This window comes from Acinonyx jubatus, chromosome B4, assembly GCF_027475565.1.
Source record: "Acinonyx jubatus isolate Ajub_Pintada_27869175 chromosome B4, VMU_Ajub_asm_v1.0, whole genome shotgun sequence".
Lineage (NCBI taxonomy): Eukaryota > Metazoa > Chordata > Mammalia > Carnivora > Felidae > Acinonyx > Acinonyx jubatus.
Window position 1 is genome coordinate 66,744,871 of NC_069387.1, and position 12,762 is coordinate 66,757,632.

The following is a 12,762-nucleotide window of genomic DNA, read 5'->3' on the forward strand; positions in this document are numbered from 1 at the left end:
TTTATATATAATGACAAACTGTGGCATTTGTCAATTCTAAAACATTGGCAAAAACTATAATACTATTGCTTTATAAATAAAAACTTTATCACTTCATTTCTTTTTACAATCATTCCAACTTATGGGGCAATTATTTTTCTTAACAATAAATGAAAATGTATTAAAGACGATAGCACATTAGTATTTAAATTTTTGGACTAGTAATATATTATAGTACTTGAGAAAGGCATTATTTGTTTGTAGGTTATCTCACCGAACCTAGCTGTTCATGATGAAATTGTCCATTATTTAAGGAAAAGATTGTTTATGCTTTTTTTCTTGTAAAGTATTATGCTACACTTATTCTAACTACTTTTACAAAGATGACTTATATAAATTTATTTTACAAACTAGTCACTAGAAAATAGTTCAATAATTTGATTTAGATTAAATTTATAATTATTCTTTATTCAATCTATGGCTATGTAAATGTAAATGAATTGAAATGTTTCAAATTATATATTGAACACCGTAATTATATTATAAATTAATATCATGGCTACTAGGATGTGACTACTGGACATAGTATGTACTTTATTGTTATTGACAATAGTACTTTTGCATTTTCCAAATTCAAGACCTTAATCTTTATTAAATGGCAGCAAACAAGAATTACATTTGTGTAAATATTTTACTTGGGAAAAAGGCAATGGTTTTGCTTTCAGTTTGATAATTTGTAATTCATAGGTGATTCCTTACAGAGCACTTCGCAGCTTCTCTCCCAAGTGATCTCACACTCTGACTTCAATTTCTAACATCAGTCTCTATGAAAATACCATACCTCTGTTTTTTAATAAAAAAATTATATATGATGGCAGGTGAAGCACCAAAGTGATTTTTAAAAATGGAATTCAAGTATATTCTTTAATGGAAACATGAATTTAATCTTTCCTTTTTTAGGCTCAGATAAGAGAATTCCACCAGTATTAATTGTAGGTAAGTCAACATTAAAATGACAAAAATATGCTCTATAGGATGTGGCTTCAGCATTTTTATGTTTTCCATTTGGACACTGAAAAATATATAAGAGACTGTGATATTCTTCCCAAATTATAATCTAATATAAATTAATCTTTTCATGAAAAATTAAAAATGTGCATTTATAAATATAGTTTAAGTTTTAGTGATGTCAAAATAGCTTGCAGTAACAGGTGAGAAAATATGAAATTATAAATGTGCATTTGGAAAAAATTGGTATTGCAGTAACTAGACTAGAGAATATAATAGAAATCTCAATTTTATCAGATTAATAAAACATGAACTTCAAATTAGATTCTGGTAGCATAGGGCTTTTGATTTTTCTATTCTTATGCCTTCTTAAATCATAACAAAGTCATATTGATTCCCTTACATAATAGTTAAATTCTACACCAGTTGTGTACAAATGTGCAAAATCAATCAAATAAATGAAAATAACTCTGAAATATGCCCCTTATTAAAAAAAGGCAGCTTTTTTTCTCAGCTTATTAGTGTTATTTATCACCTATCCTTTCCATGAAAATTTTTAGCTTTTATTGCATCCTGGTATCTCTTTTTAGACTTAGCAGTTTTAAAAGAAGTTTAATCTTTAGAACATCTCACTTTTTCTCAATTGCTCTTATTTACATTCTTTCAGTACATACGTTCAAATGTTAGCTCCTTGAAGACAGGCTTTTTTGTCTTATTTCATTCACTGATATAAAATTCCTTTGGGGTCCTTATCTGATGAAGTGTTTGATTTCAATACTTATCCACTTGATCCATTAGATTCTCCCTTTGTTGATTAAGGACCATTCAACATGTATCACTCAGTGAGCCACTCAGTGCCTACTACCAGAGAAATCTGTTAAAACAGGCATTCCCAAGACAGGTTAAAGTTGAAATAACAAGAAAGCCATCTGTTTGGACACTCTGGACATGAAGCTTTTTGTAGGATTGTGGTGATTAAATAATACAAAATATCTCTTTCCAAACACCCAGAACTTACTGTTCCATTTCCTCCCTCAAGAGGTCACAACTTCCACAGAAAGTGTTGGCACCAGTGGAGGTGGATTCAGAACAGGTGAGAGGGACCAGTTCCTGTCTTCTTGTTACCACTAATTATGGCATTTGTAGGAGAGCCTAGAGAGAGAGAGGGTTTCTGGGGAGCAGTCCATATTTACCTTATTAATATTGCACATTTAGCCAACTAGTTCTTTTTCAGTTTTTAACTTTTTTTTTTCCTGAAAAGCTACTAATAACAGAGTCCACCATCTTAGCTGTAATCCCTGAAGATGGGATGATTGTACTAATTATTCTGAGAATTATTTCCTGTGGAATTATAAACCTTATAAGCATTTGAAGAGGGAAGGGTACGAAAACTTTCTATTGTGGAGAAATGGAGAAGAGCTACATGGACCCTGGAGACATGTCTGCCCTATATAGATAGATGTTTGCTTTTCACAAGAAAGCAATGAAGAGTGAGATATTTTCCCAATGTCTGGGGTTCTGAGCACACTCATACCTTCTGCTGCCACTCCACAGCAGGTACCACTGTAGCATCAGCAAGTCGTCACTGAGAGTAAAACAGGTGAGCGTGACGAGACATAGAATTCTGGAAAAGTTATCTTAGGTTGACAACATTGTGACTCTGGCTTTGTAATAAAATGGTGAAAAGAAAATACATAGGGCTCATCATCAGAGAAGGGCCAGAGAGTGAGCCAGTTAGATATAAAGAAGATATACTTGGGTTACTTTTAGAGGCATGTTTTTAGGAAAGAAACATGAGCACTGCTGTTCCTTTGTTTCAGGCACCACTAGGGTAGCCCCTGGCATAACTGTCATCCCTGGAAATTCTAACACAGGTGAGTCAACAAGATGGTAGGGAACTTTCCACATGTCCTCCCATAAGTTAGATGTTTCCTCTGGTATTAGTCTTTGCAGGAGTACCATCTATCTTTTCCATGACCCTAAATATTCTCCAATTAACTCTTTCCTCCTCTCCATCAGAGGCCACAACTTTCCTAGGAGAAAATGAAACAACCAGAGTTGGAATAGCCACAGGTGAGTGCTGCTAATCTAATACCTGCACTTCATAATAATTTCTTAAAACAGTCTTCTGAGCACCAACTGATGAATGAATAAAGAAATTGTGGTTTATATACACAATGGAATATTACTTGGCAATGAGAAAGAATGAAATATGACCATTTGTAGCAATGTGGATGGAACTGGAGAGTGTTATGCTAAGTGAAATAAGTCATACAGAGAAAGACAGATACCATATGTTTTCACTCTTATGCGGATCCTGAGAAACTTAACAGAAGACCATGGGGTAGGGAAAGGAAAAGAAAAGTTAAAGAGGGAGAGAGCCAAACCATAAGAGACTCTTAAAAACTGAGAATAATCTGAGGGTTGATGGGGGGGTGGGAGGGAGGACAGGGTGGGTGATGAGTATTGAGGAGGGCACCTGTTGGGATGAGCACCGGGTGTTGTATGGAAACCAATTTGACAATCAATTTCATATTAAAAAAAAATAAAATGCTAAGAATTGATATAAAAAAGTTTTCTGAAAAAAATCTACACTATTTATATATGTTATATAAAGCAAATTCAGAAAAAAGGACAGAACAGTCATTACATTTCCTGCCTCCTTATCTCCTGAGCTTACAAGAACCTTCAGTAGACCATCATGAAGTCAAACTAATGACAGATGGACAGGTAATGTGGAGGGAAACTTCCTATCTCTCCTCCCAAAGAAAGGGACATGATAGTCGAGAACTTTCTCAGTAAAATTATTGTAGAAAGAAATATTACACGGGGTATATATGAATTAGTTCTTGGAATTCAAAGTCTCGGGGTTATAGTTTACTGCTATATGGAAACTTTAGATTCCTATTTAAATCCCATAGTGGACAAGCAATTGAACTGAGTGACTGCTGCCCCTTTTTTGTTTTAGGTACTACTGGTATAGTCCCTGAGAAAACTGTGGAACCTGGAAATTACAGCACAGGTAAGTCTGAAAATACATGCAAAATTGGGCCATTGGATGATAGATTCTGACAACAGCACAGTGTGTACTTTCCCACACTCTAGTCTTTACTCCTTCCTTCCTTCCTTTTCCCTATCAGAGGCCACAAATTCCACAGGAGGAAGTGGGGCCACCCAAACAGAACTTCTAGGAAGTGAGCTGTTTTAGTGTGAGGCTTTGGGGGTTTTATCAAATCTGTTTGTGTGGCTACAGTGAACACCTGACCTGGGAAAGAGCCTTGCATTTCATCTGGGAAACATAACATGCCAAGAGTCACACACCTGGGCCTGCTTAGAAATTCCATAGCCTCAAGATATCTCCATATGGATTTCCAGATGCCCAGTGTTGCAGAGCTAGTCTTTGGATAGCAAAGATGAAGGCAACATGCTGGTCAGCCCCTGCCTTCCAAAGCCCCAGAGCTTTTACATAGTTTGCTGTTTTCCCATACCACTTCCTAATATCTGTCACACTGTGTTATTTGTCCTGTTGATTGTTCACTGATTGTCCTGTTGATTGTTGCTAGAATATAAGCTGCATCAAGGGAGGGATCTTTGAATATCCTGCTCACTGATACATTCAAGGGCCAAAAACAATATTGCACATAAGAGATGTCTATAGGGGCGCCTGGGTGGCGCAGTCGGTTAAGCGTCCGACTTCAGCCAGGTCACGATCTCGCGGTCCGTGAGTTCGAGCCCCGCGTCAGGCTCTGGGCTGATGGCTCAGAGCCTGGAGCCTGTTTCCAATTCTGTGTCTCCCTCTCTCTCTGCCCCTCCCCCGTTCATGCTCTGTCTCTCTCTGTCCCAAAAATAAATAAACGTTGAAAAAAAAATTAAAAAAAAAAGAGATGTCTATAAATACTAGAGTAATGATAAAATGTATACTTACTTTAAAGCTTCACTCTATTTGCTTTAATAGGTACCACCATGATTTCACCTGGAGCTAGTAGAAGTTCACAGAGTTCCAAGCCAGGTATAATGGACTAAATAACTCATCATATGAGAGTATTAGAGTTAAGGAGTGCTATTTTAAACATCTGACTACCCAAACACCTCAAATAATTGATCATCTGCCTTTTTATTCTTTTAGTCACCTCTCACTCCTGGGAGTCCAGGGGCTGGAAGAGAAACTGGGAGGGTGACATAAGGTCTCCTTCTGCTTTCAGTGGGATGTATGGAAAGGCAACTCCAGTAGAACAAGGATTAGTAGGTGGGTCAGGAAAAGAAATTGTGGGAAGTAATTGATGGTTCATTTCCTTCAGAAACAAAGATCCTCAGGAAAGGTCTTCCAGTGGTTCAACGCCATATTGATCAGGGAGATAATGCTGTGTTGATCCCTTTATTTTTCTTCTTTTAGGTCTTACAGAGGAAATCTCTGGGATAACTATTATATCTGGAAGTTCCCACACAGGTAGGTTAATACGAAATAAATCTCCATATTTAACCTCATAATATAGTTAGTAGACCTGCTCTGAAAAATATCAACATAATTCTTTCCCTAATATCCCAAATCCTCAGACCTCATCGTTCATCATTTTCTTCCCTCAGAGGCCACAACTTTAACAGAAGGCAGTGGTACTTCTGGAACTGGATCCAGATGCAGTGAGAATAATTAGCTTACAGTTTGGGGTTTAGTGTGAATTATGGCTCTCCCTGAAGTCACCTGTTGGGAGGTGTGCTCTCCTACAGAGTAATTTGTATTTATTTTCAGCATTTTCTTAGATTTCACATATTTAATATATGGAAGAGCTCTTAACACCAGCATCTAGCCTCCCAGTGGCTATTTTTTAAAGATGTGCTGGTGATGTAAACCGTATGATAGGTTTCTCCTGTGATGGCTTATATATCACTAAGATGTCAGGGGGAGCTGAGGAGTATTATACACCTGGGAAGAAGTGAAAATGATGTGAATTCCTAAATAGGCCTGTCCTATATAAAGATTTTCTTATTCAAAGAAACAGTATTGATGCTCAGTATTTTCCTTGGGAAATTCTTTTTTTTGTTTTGTTTTGTTTTGTTTTGTCTTACGGTAGGCACCGGTGCAGTACCGGGAGGCCAAGCAACTGGGAGTGTGACAGGTGAACACTTGGAAGAAAGCCACCTTATTCTCTGTTTTGAAATCATGGGATGTTTGAGGAGGTTGCCTCAACTTGGAAAAATTATTATTTTGATTGCTTTCTTGATATAGGTCACAGGAAAGGTATATGATTCTCACTTTCATCAGGAAGCAGTGAAAGGGCCCCTTGATATGAGATACATCCAGATTTCCTTCTAGAGACAGGTATTCAGGAGATAAACATGAATCACTGTGATGACTTCAGACCTTTGTGTTTCAGGCACCACTGGGGTAGCCCCTGGTACAACTGTTGCCCCTGGCAGTTCTATTACAGGTGAGGCAACAAGACAACAGGGAATCTTCCACATGTCCTCCCACAAATTAGATGTCTCCTCTACACGCTCCTTTCTGTGGTCCTTAAATAGTTTCCAATCAACTCCTGTTTTCTTCTGTCAGAAGCCACAACTTCTGTGGGAGAAAGTGGAACACGAATGAGGATCATCACAGGTGAGCGCTGTTAAGGCACTATTGGTACTTTCTAATAACTTCAGTAAAAGGTCCTGACTGAAATATATCAAAGCTCTTGGGGTGCCTGGGTAGCTCAGTCGGTTAAGCATCTAACTTCGGCTCAGGTCACGATCTCATGGTTCGTGAGTTTGAGCCTTGCACCAGACTCTGTGCTGACAGCTCAGAGCCTGGAGCTGGCTTCAGATTCTGTGTCTCCTTCTCTCTGCCACCAACCCCCCCCAACTTATGCTCTGTCTCTCTCTAAAAAATAAATAAACATTAAAAAAAATTTAAAAAAGAATAAAATATATATCAAAACTCTTTGGATGTTCCATATTTAGCAGACTGGTGAAAAATTTAGCAGTTGTTCAATATTTGACATCAATAAATTCTGTTCAGACACTTTAATTTTTCCTCTTTGTGCTCTAAGGAGCCTTCATCAGGGCATTACGGGGTCCATTATCTGACAGTTATACACAGGATGTATACCTAGGACGTATTATACCTGAATGTCCTGTGCACACTCCAAGTCTTTACTTTTTTTTAATGTTTATTTATTTGTGTGTGTGTGTGTGTGTGTGTGTGTGTGTGTGAGACAGATAGAGAGAGAGAGAGAGAGGGAAGGAGGTCATGTGTGGGAGGCGCAGAGAGAGGGAGACACAGAATCCAAAGCAGGCTCCAGGCTCTGAGCTGTCTGCACAGAGCCCGAGGTGGGACTTGAACTCCCAACCATATCATGACTGGAGCCAAATCTGATGCTTAACCGACTGAGCCACCCATGTGTCCCTAGCCTTTACATTTTCTTTTTCCTTTTTCTTCTGTTAGAAGCCACAACTTTCACAGGAGGGAGCGAGATCACCCAAGGAGTACTGCCAGGCAGTGAGCTTTTCAGTGGAGGCCTAAATCTCTCATTATTTCTCTGTTTGGGTTAAGCATGAAAATGGGAGGGAGTGTCAGAAAGGGTCCTACATTTTCCCTGTGGCCCTATTTGTTGGTTTGCAAAACTAGGGAGCTTCCCAGGTAAAGTCTGAGCCTGGCCCTGTACACAAACAGCGAAGAGAACGGAAGAAAGAAGCAGGCCAGTCTGGATTGGTAGATGGCAGGTGTAATAAGGGAACTTACCGAGCCTTGTCCTGGGTGGCCGCAAGATGAGTAGATCTCTGCACCCATCACCAGAATCTTAAAAGCTTATGTGGAAATCTTAAGTGGGTTCAGTCACTCTATACCATCCAGTTGGTCTCAATGACACATTTCTCTCTCAAGGCTGCTTCCTTGAAAATGGCTCCAGCTGTGGAAATGTAGACAGAACATACATCCCATACTCCCATTTCCAGAGTCCAGCTCATAGGTCAATTGACATTCATGTCCTTTCAATGACCTCCTCTAACAATATTGTAGTATACCAATGAGAGTATATTCAAGTTATTCAGCTTGGAATTATAAGCCTAGGCTGTCCTCTATGTTCTGACTCACAGAGGTGTTTTGTTGTTGTGGTTGTTGTTGTTTATTTGTTTTGTTTTTCTGAAGAAAGGTATGAGTGCATATTGAATATATCCTAACCCCCAATCCTCCTAATCCTCCTTACCCAGTTTACCTTCTCCCCAGGGCTTGCTACTTCCTATCATCTCTCTCGTATACATAATGCTTATTATTTATTTTCTATCCTTTTTCACTAGAAAGCTTCATAAAGACAACTGATTATCAAAATGCTCCAAGTTACATCAAAGGTTACTACTTATAAAAATTAAAACCATGCTTAATCCCATCCTTAGGCACCTCTGGCACAACAGGTGGATATGTTCCTGGAAGTGAGACAGGTAAGGGTGATTTAAAGACCTGCTTCTTTTTACCACATAGTGAAAGGGAAATCCATAGCAACACATCCATCCCAGTTTGACCTGAGAAATACAGTGCTGTGAAGTTGTTCATTTTCAATTTTATTCATAGTCTTCAGGAAGGAGCTTCAGTGCTTTAGGGCCACATTAATGATTCTAAGATGAACTAGGAGTGTGAAATGCTCTACTACTCTGTTTACCTTTTTGCAATTTAGGTACCACTGGAGAATTGTCTGGGACAACCATTACATCTGGAAGTTCTAACACAGGTAGGTTAACAAGGAAGAAATTTCGCTTATTTAATCTCAGATGTCATGATCTCGCTTTCAGGGCTGTTATAATAAAGAAATAGCACAATATATTTTCCCAATATTTCAAATTCCCAGATTTCATCATTCTCCTATTTCTTTCTTCAGAGGCCACAACTTCCACAGAAATGACTGGAACTGGAGCCCAAACAGGTGAGCATGAAGAGCCCATGATTTGGGGGTCAACAGATTTAGGACTGTCTCGGCTTTCCTTTGGAGAGTTTGCATTTAATTTAGGGGTATTGCAAGTGAGTCAAAAATAGGTTTAATAGTAGGGATAAAAATCTTTTTGAAAATCTATAAATTCCAGCACTGAGTTTCATTGCTCTAAGTCTGAAGATATGATGGGATTTCTTCATTGGTATTGCAAATAGCACCAGAAAGTTCTCCCTTTTTTTGTGAATTCCTTCTAGTAATTTAAATTGGCTGAAATAAACACAGAATGATTTCTGACTTATGGAAGTCTTTATCTAAACCTCCAAATTCCAGTGTGTTAATGATTTACCCTAATCATCCCTAAGTTTATATAAGGCAGAATATCTCTCCCCACCCCCATCTCTTTTCTCCTCCTCAGGAGTCCAGACTACCATACCAGGTAGCCAGATCTCTGACATTCAAACATGTAAGCATGAGAAAATGTGAATATCTCCCTGATATTTACCAATATTCAGAATGAGAATTATAATTTGAAACAGCTTTTTTTTTTCTTTTGGAAAGAAATGTTCTTGTGAAAAGATATATGAGGAACCCTAGAATAAGCCTTCTATGAATTAAAAGAAGCTTGTAACATTTTTCTTCTTAGCTTTTCTTTTAATGTAAAGGAAATAACATATCAATCCCTTCCCTTTTGCGATTCTAGGTACCAGTGGAGTAGTCTCTGGCACAACTATTAAATCTGGAAGATCCAGTGTTGGTAAGTGAATGTATTCAGAGGCAATCATTCCTTTCTAACATCAAGCAGAAATATGTCACCCCAAACATACTTTCTACTTTCCTAATTTTTTGTTTCCAGAGGCCAAAGCTTCCTTAGAAAGCATCAGAGACCCTGTGATGAAATCAATGAGAATTAGGAGTGCCAGATGTTAGCATTGCCATTGATTACGATCATGAGTTTGCCTCTGGATCAGAAAGATTGTTATACAGGAAGGGCAGGTCCTCCATCGCACACCCAGGCCAATGGTGCTATTGATTCAGACTCCTCTGCTGGTTTCTGGACAACCCTTTTCCAGTGCCTGGCCATGTGGTGTGGATTTCTGAATAGGGTGGTGGTAGTAGTAATTTCCTGGAAGATTAACCCACTGGACATGATTGATGTTATTGCAGAATCGGCAGGAGTCAACACTGTCCCAAAAGCTTCTATCTCAGGCAAGTAGATGACTAAAATGAAAGTAGAAATTTTTTGCCTCCCATTTGACTTTTTATCTTGAACTTTAAACTCTAAGTTGCTTAATGACTGGTTGCCTCGAGGTTGATTAAAGTGATAACATACTCAAAATATTTTTCCTACTTTCAACCATTAAGAACTACCTCTGGAGTATCAATCAAGTCGCTAAAAGTAAAACAGGTAAACATGGTGAAAAACTCTTCTGTTCCCAGTTGAAAATAGTGTAATATTTGCTAAGTAAGCCTACTAGAAGATAGACTTCTTAAGGGAAAAAAAGTCTTCATTTATTTTATTTATTGGTGAATTTCTAGTATTAAACAGGCTCAATAAATATTTTTGAATGAATGAAATAATTGATACATGGGAAAAATTACACGATTCAATCCAGGAGCAGAAAGGCATGCTCATAGAGCTTCCATATGGACAAAATAGTCTCTATGAATGGTCCTTCCTGGAGTTGTCCATGTGTAATATAACTGAAGATGTGGCCCTGGAAATATACACTTACTTTATACTCAGATTGCCTCAATGCAGAACATTCTCTGTGATGATCCCATGACATTCTTATTTCAGGTACCATTGGTGTGGCCTCGAGTACAACTGTTGCACCTGGAAGTTCCCATACTGGTAGGTTAACAAGCTGGGAAGAAAGCATCTTTCCTAAAAATAAGGTGAAAAAATGTCTTTCACATGGATCTTCTCATGTAAGAGCACCGCACCATATTTTCTTTACTTCCTAAATACCCAACCTTTATCTGTTTCTTCTTTTCTTCTTCTAGAAGCCATACTACTACTAGAGTCCGTTAGGAAACAGATGGAAATTAGTGTGTGTGGGTGTAGGTGTGTTTGTGTGGCGGGGGGGACTTTGGTTGATTATAAATTACTTTTTTGTTTCTTAGTAGGATAATTTCTTGAGGAGGGGCTTTTAAGGAACTTACATCTAAGATCAACAGTGTTTTCGTTTTTTACTTGATTTTGAATCAGTTGGGGCAGATTTTTGAAATATCTTCACTTTCATGGTCCAGCCTCCATATATACCTCCCTGAATATGAGAGTGAAAGTGATAATTGTCTAGGGAGTTTTCTTTTTCTATTTGTCATCTTAAGTATCACCATGATATTAGCTGATGGAAAGATGGTGGCAGAGCGTTTTATTTCAGGTAAACAGAAGGCCACAACGAACACAGAAAATTTATCTCTATTCATTATGTTCTTCTTTGAGCATAGAAGTAACTGAAATGTGCAGTGGTTATCCCAGTAACTATCTATCTTCATGATTAAGTTTTAAAAATTTTCATTCTCATAGGAGCTACTACGGAAGTATCCATAAATAAAGGAACTGGAAGCACATTAGGTGGCTCTGGTGGGAAGGGGATCAGAAGAACAAGAGGCAGAATATGAATACCCTTGTTTTTCTGCCATTAAATCTCAGAAAAGGGGACTTCTCTGTTGAGGAATTTCTATCTTTATTTGATTTGGGAATAAAACTATGCATAAGAGAACAGAAATAATTTATCACCGGTTGAAAAGGCCCACAAGATAAACAGAATTCCCACCCCCAACTCCATGAGGGGAAAAGCCACCCTTCTTGTTGTAGGTACCCCTAAGGTATCTTCTGGCACTACACTTGCACCAGGGAGTTCAAATACAGGTGAGCCAGCCAGCTGAAGAGAGTCTTCCACAGGAAAACTTCTAGTAGTAAAGTATCTTTCATGGTACAGTGGCCCAGAAAAGTACATAATTAACTTGCCTCAGAACACTAAATCCTCAAAATAAGTCAGTCAGAGAAAGACAGATAACATATGTTTTCACTCATATGTGGATCTTGAGAAACTTAACAGAAGACCATGGGGGAAGGGAAGGGGAAAAAAACAGTTACAAATAGAGAGGGAGGGAGGCAAACCATAAGAGACTCTTAAATACAGAGAACTGAGGGATGATGGAGGCTTGGGGAGAGGGGAAAGTGGGTGATGGGCATTGAGAAGGGCACTTGTTGGGATGAGCACTGGGTGTTTTATGTAAGCTAATTTGACAATAAATCATATTTAAAAAAAACATTAAATCCTTTTCACCTCACATTTTTTCTACCTTTCCTCTGTCTTAGAAGCTACAACACCCCCTGGAGGCAGTGGAAGCACAGGAATTGAAATTAATACAGGTGAGTTCATAAGCTTCCTAACCTTGCCACTTTTCACATACAAGCGCAGCAATAACAATTAACAGTTTCAAGCTCTAAGTATGTGCCAGGCATTATCCTACACCCTTCTTGCTATTATTTTAAACCTTACCCCAAACTGAGGTACTATCATTTTCACAGATGAGAAAACATGGCTTAGAGATATTAATCAACTTGCCCAACATCATACAGCAAACAAACAGGATTCAACTCAGGCAGTCTGGTTCAGAAGTCTAACCTCTTAATCATGTTACTATATTACTACTACATTATATCACTAGATTTCTTTGTCACATGTCTAAACATTTCTAGAACATTAAAATTTCTATAACATCAGTACTTCACCCAAATGTAAATTTAATTGGTGATCAATCCTGTTGTTTCTTCTTCTAGGGGGATCCAGTAGCCAAGTCCCTGGCATTCAAACAGGTAAATAAAGGAAAAATACCTTTGTCTTGAGACTCTCCACCACTA

The 12,762-nt window shown here is 38.2% G+C and overlaps 1 protein-coding gene across 1 annotated transcript in view; it reads left to right on the forward strand.

Moving 5' to 3' along the window:
• The window catches only part of MUC19 (mucin 19, oligomeric), a 137,532-nt gene that overhangs the window by 105,691 nt on the left and 19,079 nt on the right, over nt 1-12,762 (forward strand). The window contains exons 49-65 of the mRNA XM_053199622.1: nt 940-975; nt 2,027-2,080; nt 2,808-2,861; nt 3,007-3,060; nt 3,956-4,009; nt 4,943-4,996; nt 5,381-5,434; nt 6,057-6,101; nt 6,360-6,413; nt 6,536-6,586; nt 8,359-8,403; nt 8,637-8,690; nt 8,838-8,882; nt 9,589-9,642; nt 10,687-10,740; nt 12,217-12,270; nt 12,682-12,717. Coding sequence (XP_053055597.1) covers nt 940-975; nt 2,027-2,080; nt 2,808-2,861; nt 3,007-3,060; nt 3,956-4,009; nt 4,943-4,996; nt 5,381-5,434; nt 6,057-6,101; nt 6,360-6,413; nt 6,536-6,586; nt 8,359-8,403; nt 8,637-8,690; nt 8,838-8,882; nt 9,589-9,642; nt 10,687-10,740; nt 12,217-12,270; nt 12,682-12,717 — 852 coding nt within the window. The remainder of the gene's footprint in view (nt 1-939; nt 976-2,026; nt 2,081-2,807; nt 2,862-3,006; nt 3,061-3,955; nt 4,010-4,942; nt 4,997-5,380; nt 5,435-6,056; nt 6,102-6,359; nt 6,414-6,535; nt 6,587-8,358; nt 8,404-8,636; nt 8,691-8,837; nt 8,883-9,588; nt 9,643-10,686; nt 10,741-12,216; nt 12,271-12,681; nt 12,718-12,762) is intronic.